The sequence below is a fragment of the Kogia breviceps genome, chromosome 7 (genome assembly GCF_026419965.1).
Source record: "Kogia breviceps isolate mKogBre1 chromosome 7, mKogBre1 haplotype 1, whole genome shotgun sequence".
Classification (NCBI taxonomy): domain Eukaryota; kingdom Metazoa; phylum Chordata; class Mammalia; order Artiodactyla; family Physeteridae; genus Kogia; species Kogia breviceps.
The window spans coordinates 106654378-106673797 of NC_081316.1; the positions used below are offsets into that span (position 1 = coordinate 106654378).

At 51.0% G+C, this 19420-nt stretch overlaps 1 protein-coding gene across 2 annotated transcripts in view; it reads right to left on the minus strand.

Moving 5' to 3' along the window:
- Window positions 1-4882: 4882 nt before the first annotated feature.
- The window catches only part of TMPRSS13 (transmembrane serine protease 13), a 33282-nt gene continuing 18744 nt past the window's right edge, over window positions 4883-19420 (minus strand). For both annotated transcript variants that reach the window (XM_067039021.1, XM_059068940.2), the window contains 9 exons: window positions 19135-19264; window positions 17221-17313; window positions 13638-13681; window positions 12204-12366; window positions 11117-11289; window positions 8284-8382; window positions 6939-7081; window positions 6632-6784; window positions 4883-5937 (listed from right to left, as the gene is read on the minus strand). In XM_067039021.1, coding sequence (XP_066895122.1) covers window positions 5911-5937; window positions 6632-6784; window positions 6939-7081; window positions 8284-8382; window positions 11117-11289; window positions 12204-12366; window positions 13638-13681; window positions 17221-17313; window positions 19135-19264 — 1025 coding nt within the window. In that variant the 3' untranslated portion in view covers window positions 4883-5910. The remainder of the gene's footprint in view (window positions 5938-6631; window positions 6785-6938; window positions 7082-8283; window positions 8383-11116; window positions 11290-12203; window positions 12367-13637; window positions 13682-17220; window positions 17314-19134; window positions 19265-19420) is intronic.

Genomic DNA, 19420 nt, shown 5'->3' on the forward strand with positions numbered 1-19420 from the left:
GACCCAGGGAGAGTGAGGTTCCTGAGACTAGGGGTACAGAGAGCAGTGAGTTTGTGAGCTACTCCCTTTATCTGTAAAACCCCCTGAGGGTGCCTGTGACGGCTGCAGACTGAGCACCCCTCCTGGAGAGCAGTGGACAGGCTCTCCTGGGGCTGAGCTTCCTGGGGAAGAACATGATAAGAGATGTTTTCCAGCCAGGCTGCAGCAGTTCAAAGTCAGAGTTTAATCTGCTTTTAAAGAGAAAGATGACATTTCTTATACTTTAATGACATGGAACAAATTCCTACTGGCTCTACCGATGTTAGCTGGAAAACCCAGGGATAGATGAGATGACCCAGGATGAACATTTACCCTGAGAAGAGAGCTGAGGCTGGTGTCCTGGGGACACCAATTACAGAGCTTGTGGAAGACAGAAGGAACAGCCAGAGGGTCAGGAGGGGAACTGGGAGAGCTGGGTGCCACAGAAGCAGTGACAATTTCACAAAGTAAGAAGTACTCAATAGTTAAATGCCGCAGTTCCAGTAAGATGAGGACTCAAAACGTTCCATCAGATTTGGCAACATGGCAGTTCACCGACATGATGGGGCAGGAGCCAGATGGCCATGGATGGAGGAGTCCATGGGGAACAAGGATGTGTGTCTCCTCACAGCCCTGAACCGTCAGCTCCTTTGGCTGAGCAGTCAGATGCCACCAGAGCAGGGCCAGGGACAGGAATCCATCCTGGTCCCATCAGTGCTGAGAGAGCAGGGTGAGCTCAATTTAGTGCATCCCCATGACTTAGAGAAGCCACCCGTAGGGGACGGCCATCTACCCCAGATGGTAGTGCCATCTCCATGGAAGATCAGCCCATTGCTATGAGACTAAGAGGAAAGTTTATGGAGAGAAATGGCAACTTTGCTAAGCCCTGGAGATGTTTCCAAATTTCCCTCTCCTGTCTCACTTATTGGGTGAAGTGATACGGAGGTGAAGGATCTGGCGCTTTCGTTGCAAACTCAACATTTGTTGAGAGGTCCTAATATGCCAGTCACTTTGCCCTGTGTGTTTACATGTATCCTCCCACTTAATCCTGCAACAACATGTGGCCTAGATACACCCATCTCACGTATGAGGAAACAGAGATTGGCTTGCCTAAGCTCACAGAGCCAAACAAGCGGCTGAGCTGGAATGTGTACCTCCAGGTTGCTTTGATTCCAGCTCCAGGACTCTCTCCACTACAACATAGTGTAATTGGGAGGAATTATTCAAAGAAGGCTCCCAGCTCCCTCCTTGTATGAAAAGTGAAGAAATTCTGGGACCTGGGACTTGGACAGAGGAGACAGCTTGTTATATCCACAGGTTTCCCTGGGAAGAACTGAGCTCGAAGGACCAAAGACCAAGCCATGCTCCTCCCTTCTCAAAGGACTCATCCAATAAAGGCTCCTGCCTGGAGCGTCCCAGCTGCTTATCTCCAGAGCACAGCTCTCTGTGTTCCCTGGGCAGGCCCATTATAAGACCAGCATGGGGCTTTCTCCCTGGGCTTGGTGGCAGTTTCCAAGGAACAGGAAGCCTGGGCCAGTGCAGAGGAGGTAGGGAATGAGTGGCATGTACCTATCAGAGTCACCCACCCGCATCGAGGAGACATGGAGGTGTCCTGGGGCCATAGCGGGTCATGGCATGGGACGGTCTCCCAGAAACCATCCACTTGGGGGTGGTGGGGGAGGCGCCAGGGGGCCTCCGTCCATCCACCATGCATTTGTCCCAGGTTCTAGAAGCTGCATGGTCTAAGGCTCTGGTCATGTGACACTCTGAGGGATATGCCCATCCTCCTCTGGGGGGTTGTCCCACTTAGCCCCTCCTACAGCACAGGCCTGGTGGAGAACAGAAAGAGCCACAGAGCCAGATGGCAGACCCCACGAGGCGGCAGCTAGGAAGCCTCCACATGCCTTTAAAGCAGCTTTTAAAATCGGACAGCCTGGATTCAAAGTCCAGCTCTGCCATTTAGTAGTTGTTAGTTTGGGGGAAGCTTATTCCAGTTCTCTTGGCCTTGTTTCCTCATCTGTAAAATAGAGATAATAACAATGCCTACTTCGTGCTCACAGAAGATAATACACATCAGGTGTTCAGCACAGCATCTGGCACATAGCAAACGTTCAGCAAAGGCTAGCTATTATTGTCATTATCCTCTTCATTATCATTACGAGGAGCTCTCTCCATGTGCATCTCTCAATGTCCTCCCAACTGCATCAGGACATCGGCTAAGCAATTATGGAAAACAATAGGTCTTGGGAATCTGACCAAACCCCAGAGGCAGCTGGATGGGCAGCAAGGCTGAAACTGGCTCCTTCTCCAAAGAGCCATCATCACCTGTCCCACCCCTAATGCACTCGCTTGACCCTCCCTCTATCACCAGGGAAATTCCAGGAAAATTCAGCCGTCGACAGATCTGACAAAGCCAGAGAGTTTGACTGGAACCTGGAGATGCCTGGGACCCAGGGACCATAGGACAGTGTCACCAGCAAAACTTCCCCTCAGTACACACCCCCATCTCCCTGGAGATTCTGGATCAAGGTGGGAAATCCCATCACCCACCCACCATGATTTTTATAGCCTCTATAGATGTCCTGGGCTTAAGGAATATTTTTCTCTTCCCATAAAGATACTGCTTTTTCTCTTACCTCTCCCTGACACACACACCTCTGCACCCCAGCAAATCAAGTTCTGCCCTAGGAAGCCAAGAGAGGAGAGAAAGGGTCTGGTTCCTAAGGAAAAAGGAACAGTAATGGCCTAAGCCCTAACTTTCTGCCCCAAGGCCTGGTTTCTGGGATATGACCAGCTTCCTCTGGGGGGGCAGAGATGGCTGGTTATCTTCCCAAACAGGTGTTTATTCTTGCATGGGAACTGCCCAGGGACTGACTTTCTTAGTGCCTTTCCCACTTGATCTAGGTGGTGCCATGTGATATGTTGGCACCCATAAAACATGAGTGAAAATGACATGTATCACTTCTGAGCCAGAGCATTTAAGAAGTGGGTATGCTTTCTTCATCTTTTCTTTCCTCTGTCCACCGGCTGGAAGCAGATGACAAAGTCACTAGGCTGAAAGAATCTGAGCCCCTGAAAAATCATGTGGAAGAAAGCCTCCCATGGGCCAGACACCCTCACTGGACTGTTAGGTAGATGAGAAATAAACTTGGACTGGGTCAAGCCACTGAGATTGTGGGAAATTTGGGGATCTGTGACAGCAGTTGTGTTGCCCCTACTGCTAAATACAGTAAGCCTGGCACCTGCCCCCGCCCCATGTTTTCTCGTGCAGACGGAGCAAGAAAATAATTGGAGGAAGGATTTCCCCTGGCGTTGACAGGCGAGGTTAAACAATCTTGGGGTGTCCAAAGGCCAGGACCATGGGCACAGGACTGGAGAAGTCTGTGCTCATGGCTAGAGGCACGCGTGTGTGTTCAGGGTGCTGGGAATTCATCGTGGGATCATAATGTGTGAGGTCAATATATTGATATTAAACGCAGGAAAAGTAAGTGCAGAGCAAGAAGGGCTAGATCTTTCAGAAGAGGCCAGTGGGACAGCCCATCCAATTCTCCTGGAAACAGTTGAGTAAGCCCTGGGGCTTCTTTGTAAACATGCCTTTTGCTGAGCTGGCAAAGTCAGAGAAAGAGCAAAGAGGGAAACAGAACAGGCACTGGCCTGCTCTTGCCCCACCCCAGCTGCTTGGTGAAGACTCTCCTACTCTATTAAGACTCATTTCAAATCTCACCTCATCTATGAAGCCTTCCCTGACTTCTCTAGGTGCAGCTACTGGCTGTGTTCCAAGCACGGTGTCCACACTGAATCACAGCTTCTATCACACTGGGTCACGACCATGACTTCCTGAGGACCATTGAGGGTTTTGTACCACCTGGGCCTGGCGCAAGTTCCTGGTACAGAGCAGGCACCTATATGGGGGGTGAATGAATGTATGATTAAATGAGCAGAACCCAAAGTTGAAGAACCAAAACTAAGAACAAAAACTGAGGATGTCTGGGCACTTGGGTGGACAATCTCAGTTTTCTACCTAGGGTACCATGAAAATATCCAGTGACACATTTTTCAGGTCACGCAACTTTTATTGCTGAAAACCACTGCTAGGGGTGCTGTGGATGTGAATGTTGCCATCCCCTAAACACCCCCAGCTGTGATAACACGTCACCAGCCCCCTCAGACCCTGCCCAGTGAACGCTAGCCAATTCCAACTGCCTTTCCAGAACAGTGTATCCCCCGAGCAGCCGCCTGCCTGGGCTGGGCCGGACTGATCTGCTCGGACTCTGCCGATGGGAGTCATAGCACTACCAGACAGGCCCAAAGATGGTAGGGGAATGGGATTGCGGGAGGATCGGGTGCCCCAGGGAAAAGGATGGGGAAGGTCCAGGACTTCAGCTGGTGTGGGGGCTAGACGCACTGATGCCCTGCAGGAGGGGCAACTCGGAACCTTCAGAAAAGCTGTTTGGAGGGCCTGGGGACAGAGCCAGCTTTCTCTCCAAGGCAGTTTTCATGGCAACACTATGTCTCTGAGAAGGTGAAAGATGGCGGAAGCTGAGAAGAAATTCCAAAGTCCCAGGACAGCCCTGGGTACCAGAGATGCCCATCCACCTGGATTTTCCCAGGCTCTGGGGCCAACAGAGAAGCAGCGTCGGTTCCTTCATGCTCCTGCAGCCGTTGGATGCAGCAACAGTTGTGGTTCTCTTTAGGAAGGATTTACCCGCCAGCCCAAGTGAGGATTTGCTTCCCTGAGTATCTCAAAGGGCCCCTCGAGGGCAGGAGCATTCTGTGGGACTCCAGAGGGGCACAGCTTCCAGGAGTGCCTCTGAGTTCCTGAGGTGATTGATGTTAGCTCTCTTGGCTCCTGGAATTTTTTTTTAAATTTTTATTGGAGGATCGTTGACTTACAATGTTGTGTTAGTTTCAGGTGCACAGCAGTGATTCAGTTATACATGTACATACACCCACTCTTTTTTCTTTTAGATTCTTTTTCTCCTGGGATTTGTGGAGAATTTTAAAAAATACATCTACTTCTATTTCTTTTTTCTTTTTTTTTTTTTTGCCGTACGGGGGCCTCTCACTGTTGTGGCCTCTCCCATTGTGGAGCACAGGCTCCAGACACGCAGGCTCAGCGGCCACGGCTCACGGGCCCAGCCGCTACGCGGCATGTGGGATCTTCCCAGACCGGGGCACGAACCCGTGTCCCCTGCATCAGCAGGCGGACTCTCAACCACTGCGCCACCAGGGAAGCCCTACTTCTATTTCTTGAATATAAAAATAAAATGAAATGAAATTTGCCTCCAACAGCCTGTGACCAAACGAGGACAGTGAGCCCTGTCCTGAGTTGTCAGCGGGGACAGCCACGGCACGGCCCCAGCAGGAGGGCTGAGAGGGGAGAGGCCACGCAGAAGGTCAGCAGGAATGTCTTCCCGCTAGGGATGGTCCCGGCACTCTATGAAACCTATTACTGGCCCTTGACGGCAGTGACGGCTGGGCCACTGTGGGGGGTAGGGGGGCAGCCCATTCTGGACTAGTCTCCAACTTAGGGTCAGAGAAGTAGGAATTCCTGATGTGACCTTCCAGGCCCTTCCCTGGGGTCCACCTCCTCCATCCATTATGGTCACCCCTGTGGGAACCTCCATGGTGTCCAAACAGTTATCTTCAGGTGATTTCCAGCCTGGAGTTTGAGAAGAGCTGACAGCTCTCCTGGTTTCTGAAGACCTTGGGAAAGCAGTGACACACACGTGTGCCCATGCACACACACATGTGTATTCACAGAGGCAGCAGGCAGTGGAGGTGGCAGTAACGATGGTGTCTGGTGGCCTTTAGCCCAGGTGATGGTGCCTATGGCCCGGTCACGTTGGCCAGAGTCTTTACAGCAGCCAGTACCGCGCGGTGGAGCCGGACTTAGGCTTTCTGGAAGCGCGTCTCACTCTGAGGAGAGAGGGAGAACAGGGTGCAGGTGGGCAGGGTGTGGCTGGAACACGGAAAGCTGAAGGTGGGGTCTCAGAGCCTAAAATTCAACCCAGCTGTCGTCGGGCACTGCCCCTCAGAGAAGAGGGGCAGCCCAGGGAAAAAGATGGGAACAGGACCCGCCCCACTGGATTTCCAGAGAAGCCTTTCCATCCCCACCTGAGCCCTCACTGCCTGGGCAGAGAAGGGAAGGGTCGGTATAACATCCCTGGCTCTACAGCTAGGACGCAGGCCCAGGGAAGGTAGGGGCTGGACTGGGTCCACAGAGGTGGGGGGTAGACCTCCATTTCCTGATGCCCAGTTTCCCGGGAGACCCACCTCCTGCCAAGAAGGGGAGGCCTCCTCCTGTCTGTGTGTGGGCTCACGACGTGGCCATCACTGGGCAGAGGACAGTGATGCTGGGGCTGGTACCCAGCCTAGACCCACCACTTTCCAACCCTCTGAGCTCTGTTTTGCCAGAAGAAAAGGTGCGGAAGAAGCACAGGCAGCTGGGGTCGGCCCAACATTTGACTCCTGTCCTGTCCTGGTCATTCTGAACATCCCCAAAGGCAAGGGGACCTCGCCGAGACCCTGGCGAAAGGCTGGGTCCTCTTCCAGGCACCCCACCTTTGGGAGTCCCCGCCTGCTGGGCGCACACACCCTGCAGGGCTCTCACCTCCATCTTGCTGTATATCCAGTGGAGGACTTCCGTCACTTTGGTGTACACGCCGGGTTTGTTTCTCTGGCCACAGCCCACGCCCCAGCTGGTGACTCCTGCCAGGTACCAGTGGTGGTCCTGCTCGCAGACCAGGGGCCCCCCGCTGTCTCCCTACAGGGGAGTTCACGCGCATCAGCAGGGTGAGAGAGGCGGTCCTTGGGCAGGAAACGGTGGGCATCTGACTCTCCCTCCGACCCCCAAACCTCAGCCTTCCTCCCTTCCCTTGGGGTCCCAGGGCCTGAGCCCCACGCGGGAGCAGCCTCACCTGGCAGGAATCTCTCCCTCCCCGCAGGTCCCCCGCACACATCATCCTCGGGGTGAGGTAGTTGCTGTAGACCAACTGGTTGTTACACTTCTTGAAGTCGATGAGGTTGACCTGCACCTCTCGGAGGAAGGGGGATGTCCTCTCTTCAGTGCAGTGGAGGAGAGAGAAGACGGGAAGGGAGTGAGACTCCGGGAGGCTTTGTGGCCTTCCAGCTGCCCCACCCCACAGCCCAGACCAGCAGGCAGCCTCCCGGGCGTGGAGGGCACCATTCCCATGGTAGGCTACCCAGGATGTATGGGCACATACGCCCTCACACCAGACTCAACTCACTACACGTAACAGAGACGCACGTACACAGACAAACTCACAGGCCTATCGGGCTGCCTTACATGCTGCACAATGCCTTTCTGTATCCAAAGCAGCGTCAAATAGATCATTTGTTTCTGGTAATCACGTGCTCTGAGGAGCGCAGGTGTGATGAATCCATTTACAGAAGCAGAAATTTAGGGCTGAGGAAGGACTTGCCCACGGTCACCCAGCGAGTCAGTCACAGGGCCAAGATCGAAACGAGGCTGCTCCTGGCCAGTCACCGCTCCATCCCACGAGCGGACCCTGACACCTGCGGCAGCCACAAGCTCACGACTCTCCTGGCAAGGCCAGCTGACTGCCGTGCCTTCCTGCCCAGTATACATGATCTTACAGACCGGACACCAGACACGACCACCCTGCGATCATGATGAAGGGAGAGAAAACCAAACCGCTTCCTAGCCTTGTTTCAGCACAGACGAAACACAAGGTAGGTCAAACCACGAAAGGACCAAATAGCCCCCTGTCCCAGCCAGAATGAGCAGCTGCTGCTTCTTCACCCACTACAGCTTTAGACGCAGTCTATTAACTCTTTCTAACTGAGATTATTAAGATATCCACTCACAGGATCATCCCTGCTTCCTACAAGCAACCAATCTAGAGAAATACTTCACTTCTTTGAACCCCCTTCAAAGCACCTGAGTACTGTAAGTCCTTTCTGACACCCTCTTGTCGAGATGCCCCACGGCTCTCCCTGGTGTGAGTTCTCCCTCCATTCAATGAGCAATGAACCCAGGTCTTTCAAAGACAGGGGTTTTCCTTGTGTTCTTGGCTGGGGCATTGTCACAGCAACTGCTTTGATGTATACGCAGGTGTATATACACACACATTCACACCAAGGCCCATGAATCTATATCTCCAAACCCTCATCTAGGTAGACCCTCATCTCTATGCCCTGACGTATCACCCCCCCACACTCTACACAGAAACATATGTATACACACACACACACACACACACTCTAGTATCTGCCTCTCACCATCTGTCTCCTTGGTCTTGCCGAAGCCTGTGACCCAGCAGGTCTCATTGAGGCTGAAGGTCTGTCCATGCATGGGGAGGCAGGCAGGGTGGACATGTGCTGTGACAAGACCACAAGACATCAGTGAAGGGACAAGGCTGGAGGTTTTGGGGGGTGTGTGGAGGGACAGGAGTACCAATGTCCCAGGACCTCCTCCTTCCTCCCAGAGTGCTTCTGAATCTTTCAGGGCCTTGAATGGACCAGGCAAGAAACTCAATCACTTTATCTTGACCCTCCAGCCTTTAGGTGCCGTCAGAGTCCCCCAGACATTCTGATTTTTCAGTGGGTGACATGTGGGCAGGTGCATATGTCTTGGAAGCTCCCGTGTGCCAAGCTGATACTGGGTGGCTGAGGGTCTCTCTCTTCAAGAGTCGCTGTCCTGGCTGAGCCTCTTCCACGCCTGTCCCTCAGAGCAAGGAGCAGTGCAGGCTATATCCCAGGTATTACTGCCATGACGTCTCAGGTGTGTGTCCTGCCTGGTCTGGGGAGGGCACCCCTGGTTGGCCAGGGCCCGAGCCTCTCTCTCCATGGTGAGACAACCTCTCCAAGTGGGGAAAGTGCATCCCTAAAGGCACAGGCCACGAAACTGCTGCTCCCTTGCTCCCACACTCAGAATCATATAGAAGGTGCTGTTATGCATCAGTTTATAAGCTCCCTCTGAGGACCAGTGTTCCCATGAGGACTAGAGCATCGACCAATTTTGCAAGAAGAAAAGAGTTGATAGAATGTTTGCAGTGTTCACGATTGTTATGCTCACTGCAGCTTCCCGTGCCTAAAACAGTGCCTGCCACATAGAAAGTGCTCATAGGAAGGAAGAAAGGAAAGAAGGAAGGAAGGGAGGGAGGGAGGGGAGGAAGGGCAGGGGGGAGGGAGGGGAGAGAGGGAAGGAGGGAGGAGAAAGACAGAGGGAGGGAGAATGAATGTAAAATTTTTCTCCTGTAAATTGGGAGTCTAACACATTTCGCTGCTAGAGAGTAAACAAACAAAAAATAAATGAAGGGATGGCATCAATTATTAACCAAAAACACAAAACATGACTTCTTAAAATAGTATGTGCCCATTTTAGAGACATGCAGTCTTAAAAACATGTAACACTATTATATATTCTACTCTTTTTATGGGGTAATTAAATGTATCAGTGAGCCTTCACTAGTTTTCTCAGCTAGTACTGTGACTTCAAAGTGCTCAGCCTACCAGACAGTTTAAGAAAATGTGCCCTGATCTCTAAACCAAAAATCAGTGCACATGGTCTGACCACAGGACTACATAAATCTAAGCTGTGACTGTCTCAGCCTAGAGATATTCTTCCTTCCCAGGAGAGTGGGAGGGGGTAGGAGCGGCTATCAGAGTCTAGAGAGGGACTGCTGCAGTCTGAAAAGCAGAGGTAGTGCTAGAATAGCTTTAATTTAGTTTTACAAATTAATTCTATTTGGAATTCCAAATAATATTCAGGGGGTTTGGGGTGATGGCAGGTAAGATCTGGACGGTTAGCCAAATGAAGTCTGGGTTTTACAAGGTTGGGAAGGCCTGTTCTGGTCCTTCAGACGGCCTTCCCCCTTTTATGTGTGCATGAGGGGCAGGGCAGGGGCAGCACGGCACCCCCATCTCACCGTCCCAGGCTCCACAGACAAGGCTAGGAAGGGCAGGAGAAGGGCTGAGAGGGCTCGCCTGTGGCGGGTGGTGGGCTTGGCTTCTGCCGGGCTGGGCTCTGGGCCAGCTCCACCCAACCCAGTCCTGCGCTGGGGTTGGGTTCTCCCCCGCACACCGCTGTGATGAGCTAACCGCTGGGACTCAGGACCAACACCGCCTCTGTAATTCATGTGCCGGCAAAGGCCCGCTCACAGGCCCAGAGCACCAGAGAGGCTGGACTAACCAGAGAGCCCTCCAAGGCTTCCAGAAGCCTCTGTAGCCTGCCAAGACTGATTAGGTGCCCGAATCTGTGCCCCCATGGCTCTCCGGGGTGCCCCCGACATCACATCACTAGCTTCTAAGTGTCTGTTTGTGTGTGTCATCTGTTTTGTTCTCTTTGCAATGGAACTGCAGAGCCGCTATGTAGTAGACACATAGTATTTGATGCGTGAACAAATGGGTGGGTGAAGTAATGAAGAAAAACTCTGATCTCCTGAGAACTTCAGTAGCATTTCCTTCCTGCAGCCCCATTTGGTCCTGAGCTCCAACCTCAGCTCTCACGGCGGTTAGATGTTTGGATGTATAGGTACTTTTCTTGTGTTCTCAACTTTGGTGTTGGCAATTTGTCAGCAGAGAGCAGCGTGGGTAGAGCATTGCTTAGGAGCCAGACCCAAGTGGACCCAGTCTTGGAGCTGCCACTTATTACTGCGTGGCCTCAGGGAATTCTCTCTCTCTCTAAAGCTCCTCTTCTCAAATGTAAAATGAAGCTAATAATAGTACCTGCTGCACAGGACAGGTTGTGAAGAGTAAATGAAATTGTAGATGTAAAATGCCTACCACAGTGTCTGGTCTCTGTTAAGTGCTCGATATACCAGTGAAACAATTCGATCCGTTTATCTGGATGAAGGCCAGAATCCAAACCCTGGCTCTGTCACCAAATTGCAATGTCAGATGTGTCACTGGGGCAAGTTTGTTTCCAACCTCTGGGTCTCAGGTCCCCTAACTGTAAGACAGAGGTGTTCCACTAAATGATCTCTAAAAATCTTTGACATCCACCATGCTGAAGCTCTGGACCCTGGGATGGGTCAGTGGATGCTGTGTAAAGGCTGGGCCCCAGGGCTACTGGATGAGCAGGGTGGGGTGTTACAGGCATGGATTCACTCACTGGTCAGAGTCAGGGGCTCGGAGAGCCGCATGAGGGCGATGTCATAGTCGTCCTGGTTGTCTGTGTAGTTGCTGTGGATAATGATCTGGGCAATGGAGGCTCCCTCGGGCAGCTGGTGCAGGTTGTTGGTGCCCACGTACACCTTCCAGTCCTCCAGGATCTTCTCTGGGGTCCTGCCAGAGCCACAGAGAGCAAGGGCCAGTTACCACCTGGCAGAGCCCTCTGGCGGCATCTGCTGCACACAGGGAGCTGCGGCCAGAGCACCGCTGGAGGCCGGAGAACCGCTGGAGGCCGGAGAATGGATGAAATGACCTCTGGAGGGAGCTCCCTATCTTAGCCCAGGGATCTAGGGCAATCCCCTACTTCCAAACAACCGCTCTGAGCTGGCGGTTCTGTACCTTGCAATAGAAAACGGGAGGGATGAGTAAGACTTCTGGGACCACTGGCCCCACTGTCTCCTCTGGGCACCACCAAGGATCAAATAAGGTGGGTGGGACACATCTCAGTGGTAGTAGCCTCAGCAGAAATGGAGCTTTCGACAGGACAAAGTAACCCACTGAAGCCTCGTTACTGGGGAAGCCAGTGTCCCTGAGGCCTCGTCTCCGAGCCCTTTCCTGTCCACCAGCTCAAAGGACAGGCCTGGCTGGGGACTGTCAGAGGCTGACTGCACTTCCCTTCCCACAATCCCCATCCCTCAATTCCTGGCACAGCATTCCTGATGTCTTGGGCTCCTCCCCTCTAACTTCCAGTTTCTGGAAGCAGCAACAAGTCCCAAACCTCTTTATTTCACCCTGTTCTTTATGGCAGGCTCACGAGTCCTTCCTTCTACCTGCCTCTCTCTCTTCCTTGGAGCCACCAATCGTATTTTCTCACTCTGTACTGGCTCAGAACAAGTAATCCCAACTCAGTCCCAGGACCAGATACCAATGGCAGATCATGGTCCTCTCCACACACGAGCGGCCCAGCCCACAGGGGCCAGGCTTACAAACAAAGCCGTCCTCCACAGAGAGAAGTCAGTCTGCCCTCAGCCCTTGCTGGTGTCCCCGACCCTCAGCGGTGTCGCACCACTGCCCCCTTGGGCACTTACATGAAGAAGCAGTGGGCGGCGGTGAGAACCCACTGGGCGTCGATCAGCGTGCCCCCACAAATGTGGGTGTGGGCGTACTGCAGACTAACTTGCCAAGGCCACTTGCTCTCTGGGGCCAGCGCCCCTCCCACGATCCGCCCGGTCATGGCCCTCAGTCCACAGTCTGGGGAGAAGCAGAAGAGATGAACTAGTATGAACCCAAGCTTTTCTCAGAGCTGCTACCATGCTCCCAGGCCCAGGGAATCTCAGGCAGCCGCATCCTGAGGGTACCACCCACCCACGGAGGCCGCTCTGCTCACTTGATCTGATGAGGCACAGCTGCTTCCTGCCCACACAGAGCTCCCACATGGTGGGTTAGCTTTCTGGGATCATCCAGTGGGTAGCTTGGTCCTAGGAAACATCCTCTTTCCTCCCACTCATTCATTCTTCCATTAATTCGATAAATGCTTCCTGAATACCTCATGTTTTGGGCACTGTGCCAGGCATTAGGATCACAACGGTGAATCCCAGGGCTGCTGTCAGGAGCTCGCGCAAGCAGACCAAGTGTCTAACATGACCCTGAATTGCTAAGCACTGTGATGCGGATCGTTTCAAAACAGAGGAGAAAAGCCCTTCCCGTGGTGCACAGGTAGTTAGTGCCCGCATGTTTCCTCAGTGGGTCATTTCGTGCTGTTGGGGACCCTGCACCCCAAGCAAACATTTCCAAACATTTTCTGGAGTGAGTCCTCCCCCCGAAATCAGGGACAGAGTTTGTTCACCTGTGTGTTCTTTCTCTGAAGAAGGGGAGAGTGAAGAGCCCGCAGTGGTCTGAGGGGGCTCCATCCACAGCCCTGTGCCCGCCTGCTTAGGGGAGCACCTCACCTGGTCATCATGAGAACACAGCACTCATGGACCGGTTAACAGTTTGGGCTTTGGGGTCAGACCCAAGGTCCAATACCAGCTCCTTACCTACCAGCAGTCTGACCTTAAGTAAGGCAAACGTTTCAGTCTCTTTTCAGTAAGCGGAAAATAATGGCACCTGCCTCGTGAGAGTTAAATGTAATCACGTTTGTAAAGCCATAGGCGCAGTGCCTTGGCATCCAGTGTGCTCCGTAAATGTTGGCTCTGGATCTAGCTCCACGTCTATTGATAGCAGAGCTTTAAGCTGGCCCTGACGTGCTCTCCCAGTCCTCTGTCCTCTGCCCAGAATCCAGGAGACTTGAATGGCGAGGTTGCTGGGCTAAGCAGAGTCAGGAGAAGGGGAAATGCTACCCTGAGAATATCCATCCAGGTGCCTTACAGGGACCCTGGCCCTGAAGCAGGCCTGCTGCTCCAGCCCCTCTTCCTGGCTTGGACACCCAGGGCTGGCCCTCTCCCTCATAGGGACCCCACCCTTCCGCCCCCTGACTCCCACCCCACACAGGCCACTATCCAGGAGAAAGGGCATCTTCTTACGGGGACACTGGAGAGTCACATACTGCTGGGAAGGGCATTCAGACCTGCAGGAGGAAACACAGAAGATGAGAAAAGGGCACATTAGCTGCCTCCTCCAGGAAGCCTTCCGTGATTGGCTCCTGCTAAGTCTCATCCTATTCCCTCTGCACAAGAATATGGAGATTCTTTTCTTCTTCTTCTTCTTTTTTTTTTTTTTTTTTTTGGTAACATCTTTATTGGAGTATAATTGCTTTACAATGTTGTGTTAGTTTCTGCTGTATAACAAAGTGAATCAGCTATACGTATACATATATCCCCCATCCCCTCCCTCTTGCATCTCCCTCCCACACTCCCTATCCCACCCCACTAGGTGGTCACAAAGCATCCAGCTGATCTCCCTGTGCTATGCAGCTGCTTCCCACTAGCTATCTATTTTACATTTGGTAGTGTATATATGTGAATGCTACTCTCTCACTTCCTCCCAGCTTTCCCTTCCCCCTCCCCATGTCCTCAAGTCCATTCTCTATGTCTGCGTCTTTATTCCTGTCCTGCCCCTAGGTTCATCAGAACCTTTTTTTTTTTCTGTATATATGTGTTAGCATATGGTATTTATTTTTCTCTTTCTGACTTACTTCACTCTGTATGACAGACTCTAGGTCCATCCACCTCACTACAAATAACTCAATTCTGTTTCTTTTTATGGCTGAGTAATATTCCATTTATATATGTGCCACATCTTCTTTATCCATCCATCTGTTGATGGACACTTAGGGTGCTTCCATGTCCTGGCTATTGTAAATAGTGCTGCAATGAAACTTGTGGTACATGTCTCTTTTTGAATTATGGTTTTCTCAGGGTATATGCCCAGTAGTGGGATTGCTGGGTCATATGGTAGTTCTATTTTTAGTTTTTTAAGAAACCTCCATACTGTTCTCCATAGTAGCTGTATCAATTTACATTCCCACCAACAGTGCAAGAGGGTTCCCTTTTCTCCACACCCTCTCCAGCATTTATTGTTTGCAGATTTTTTGATGATGGCCATTCTGACGGTGTGAGATGATACCTCATTGTGGTTTTGATTTGCATTTCTTTAATGATTACTGATGTTGAGCATCCTTTCATGTGTTTGTTGACAATCTGTATAACTTCTTTGGAGAAATGTCTATTTAGATCCCATTTTTGGATTGGGTTGTTTGTTTTTTTGCTATTGAGCTACATGAGCTGCTTGTGTATTTTGGAGATTAATCCTTTGTCAGTTGCTTCATTTGCAACTATTTTCTTCCATTCTTAGGGTTGTCTTTTCGTCTTGTTTATGGTTTCCTTTGCTGTGCAAAAGCTTTTGTTTTATTAGGTCACATTTGTTTATTTTTGTTTTTATTTCCATTTCTCTAGGAGGTGGGTCAAAAAGGATCTCGCTGTGATTTATGTCATAGACTGTTCTGCCTATGTTTTCCTCTAAGAGTTTTATAGCGTCTGGCCTTACATTTGGGTCTTTAATCCATTTTGAGTTTATTTTTGTGTATGGTGTTAGGACGTGTTCTAATTTCATTCTTTTAATGTAGCTGTCCAGTTTTCCCAGCACCACTTATTGAAGAGGCTGTCTTTTCTCCATTGTATATTCTTGCCTCCTTTATCAAAGATAAGGTGACCATATGTGCGTGAGTTTATCTCTGGGCTTTCTATCCTGTTCCACTGAGTTATATTTCTGTTTTTGTGCCAGTACCATATTGTCTTGATTACTGTAGCTTTGTAGTATAGTCTGAAGTCTGGGAGCCTGACTCCTCCAGCTCCATTTTTCTTTCTCCAGATTGCTTTGGCTATTCAGGGTCTTTTGTGTTTACATACAAATGGTGAAATTTTTTGTTCTAGTTCTGTGAAAAAAGCCAGTGGTAGTTTGATAGGGATTGCATTGAATCTGTAGATTGCTTTGGGTAGTAGAGTCATTTTCACAATGTTGATTCTTCCAATCCAAGAACATGGTATATCTCCCCATCTGTTGGTATCATCTTTAATGTCTTTCCTCAGTGTCTTATAGTTTTCTGCATACAGGTCTTTTGTCCTCTTAAGTAGGTTTATTCCTAGGTATTTTATTCTTTTTGTTGCAATGGTAAATGGGAGTGTTTCCTTAATATCTCTTTCAGATTTTTCATCATTAGTGTATAGGAATGCAAGAGATTTCTGTGCATTAATTTTGTATCCTGCTACTTTACCAAATTCATTGATTAGCTCTAGTAGTTTTGTGGTAACATCTTTAGGATTCTCTATATGTAGTATCATGTCATCTGCAGACAGTGACAGCTTTACTTCTTCTTTTCCAATTCATATTCCTTTTATTTCTTTTTCTTCTCTGTTGCTGTGGCTAAAACTTCCAAAACTATGTTGAATAATAGTGGTGAGAGTGGGCATCCTTGTCTTGTTCCTGATTTTAGAGGAAATGGTTTCAGGTTTTCCACCATTGAGAATGATGTTGGCTGCGGGTTTGTCATATATGGCCTCTATTATGTTGAGGTAAGTTCCCTCTATGCCTACTTTCTGGAGAATTTTTATCATAAATGGGTGTTGAATTTTGTCAAAAGTTTTTTCTGCATCTATTGAGATTATCATATGGTTTTTATCTTTCAGTTTGTTAATATGGTGTATCGCATTGATTGATTTGCATATATTGAAGAATCCTTGCATTCCTGGGATAAACCCCACTTGAAGATGGAGATTCTGACCTTTCTCCCTCCCAGTGGGACAGACCCTTCCAGTGCTTTCTGCAGGAATGGGGATGGCTTAGTGCAAGCCATGCCCACTCTTCTCCCAACCTCTCAGTTTTTCTGTGGCAGATTGCACATATTGGCTAGGTCCATGTCCTTTGAACTCATGATTTCACTGTCCCAGCATCTTTCCCCAGCTAAACAGGTGACCCAAAATTCCTCTGACAGTTGCTCAATGTTCAGCCAGCAACGCAGCATGCAAACCACCCAGCATAAAGCAGGCATGCAGGAGGCAGCTCATTGCCTCCCTTCCCTCCCCATGCCTACTTCTCTCACAGCCTGGTTTCTTCTCTCCCCTCCCCAAGGTAAACACTGCTAGCTGGTGGAGCACCACCCCCCAACTCCTCCCCTCCACCCCGTGGCGGTGGGAAAGAGCCACTGCAGTGCAAAGATGACAGAGAGCGAGGCCCAGGGGGATGGCCATGCTCCTCAGATGGGCCTCCCTGCCCGTGACTACCTGCACCTGGTACCCCCCACTGCTGCTCTCCCTCCCCATTCCCCACCCCAGTGATGTTTCCCCCTTTTCACCCCAAGCCCCCTCCCTGCAGCAGCTTTCAGTACAAACATCAGGCTGACCAGCGGCCCCGAGGTTTATTCATTGTCTCTGGAAACCAGGTAAACTCTTGGGGGCCCCTCTGACCTCGAGGTGCTCTGGGCACCCAGCTTCGACTACTTTCAAGTCAGGAGGCTGGTAGTGAATGAGAGCTGTTTCTGAGATGCTCTTGACATTCACGAGGGACTCCTGGAGGTGGGGTCCCAGAAAGGCCGAGGGAGAGGGGCTCCCAGACTCAGAGCACTCCTTCACTCGCCTGCTCACAGCTGACAGCCTGGCCCACCTCACACACCTGTAGATGCTCTCCTGGAAGGTGGAGCTATATTTGGAGATGGAGAAACTGCTGTCAAAATTCCTATTGGTCACCTTAGCTGTCCGGTAAGCACTGCAAAGGAGGAGAGAGAAGAAGAATGAACCTCCTTGAGATGGCGCACACCCATGGTTCCCCAGCCAACATTAGAGTCCCAGTGAGCCCTGCTGCAGAGGCCAGAGGCAGTTAAAACCCAACAATCTCAGACCCCACCCACATATTCCACCACTGCCCCCTACTAGCCCTACGCACTAACCCAGTAGTTTTGAAAGTGTGGTCCAATCCCAGGGGACAATATTAGCACTGCCTGGGAATTTGTTAGAAATGCAAATTCTTGGGCCCTGTCCCAGACCTACCAAATCAAGAATTCTGGTTTTCCGTTTTAACAAGCTCTCCAGGTGATTCTGATGTGCTCTCAGGTTTGAGAAACACTGACCTAGCCCCTTTCGATGCAGACTGTGATCCATGGACTGACGGCAGCAGTATCACCCCAGACCTGCTGAGCCAGACTCTGCCTTTTAAAGATCCTCATGTTATGGGTTTGCACGTTAAAGCCTGAGAACCGTTTGGCTTTTAGACCACAGTGTGCCTAAGAATCACCCCCGGTGTTGTTAAGCAGGTTTGAAATCCTAATCCCAGAGGTTCTGATTTCAGGGTGCATTTTAACAAGCACCCCAGGTGATTCTGCTGTGGGTGATCCACGGACCGCTATCTGCATGGCCCTTTGGTGTGTTTCTAGAACATGGGATACCCTTGCATGAGAGCATGCCTTTGCGGGCGCTGGCCCTCTACGCAGGGGCCTCCTCCATGCTCTGCTGACCTCCAGGCACAGTCAGGCACCCTCCCCCTTGTGTGTGCTTTCCATTACACATCACACGGTGCTGTGATTATTGGTTGAAGCCTCTCTTGCCCACACCACACCAGAGATTGTTCAAGGGCAGGGATCTTGTCTGGGTGAATGGCTCAGACGTAATAAAAGCTCGATGAATGTTCTTTAAATAAATGACACTATCTATTGAAGCCTAAGGGAAGTTCGCATTTGCATAAGGTCACACAACTCAATGATAAATGATGTCTCTTGTCTTCCAACTAGATCACCCAGGTCGTCTTTCACGGATGGGAACTCTGAGGCTGAGGCCGGGGCAGAGAACTCGTTCTAAGTCCTCGTCCCCAAGCCCTCGTGTTCTAGGGGGTTTCTACAGAGAGCCCACAGTGAGATCCTAAATAAACCTTTCTCACTACAACTTCACACACATTGGTGAACCCCCAAACTACTTGGTTTGAAACCCAGACCAAGAGGGAGGATGGAGGTGACTATGTGGCCTGCCAACCGGGGGCTCCCTCAAGGGGGAAGGTCATGGTAAAGCCCATGCCCTACTCCCCCCGCTGGTACCAGCTTCTTGTTTCAGATCTGTAGAGCCAAAGATGCTAATGACTCCGCCCAGCCACATCTGCCCATCTCAGTTCTTCGTTTGATGCATTCTAGCCCAAGCCGCAGCCCAACGTCCGCCGAAGGGTTTGCACAGCCCGAGTTGCTGGTCCCCGGATGTGAGAAGAAGACGAGACCTGCCCCAACGCCTACCCACCTCACAGGGCCTCCGCGACCACTGAATGCAAGCGTGGCCACGAGGGCGCTTTGATGCAAAAAACCATATAGGAACGTCATCCTGCTGCAGATGTGCAAATAACTACTTTGGCCTCCTGGAAACAGCTTGTCCCCGGACTTGGGCTCCTCGGGCCACTGTCCCTTTGAATAATTCAAGCGTGCTATGAGCTAGTGACCTCAGCCCTGGTCCCCAAGAGTCTTTTTAATATGAGTTTCCATCAATGATCCTGAGATGCCCTCGTGAAGAGTCTGAGGCACCCCTGAAGCTGGGACTCATGGGGGAGGTTTACCTCTTGAAACCCAGCTGCTGGCAGGTCTTCTTCGAGTAGAAATCATTCCAGCTGTCACTGCAAATGGGAAGCCACTTCTGGGAGGATCCAGAGTAGACTTTAAGCAGAGACTTGTCCCAGTCAAACCTCACTGTGGGGCAAAAAAAAATGGTCAAGGCAGGGCCCCAGCACCAGGAGGCTCCAAGTTCTTGAGGAATGAACCGACTAAGGTTCTGAGATGCTCCTGTCCTAAGGCTTCTCACTGAGGCCTTGCAAACAGCCGGGAGCTTGGCCCGGGATGGGATGA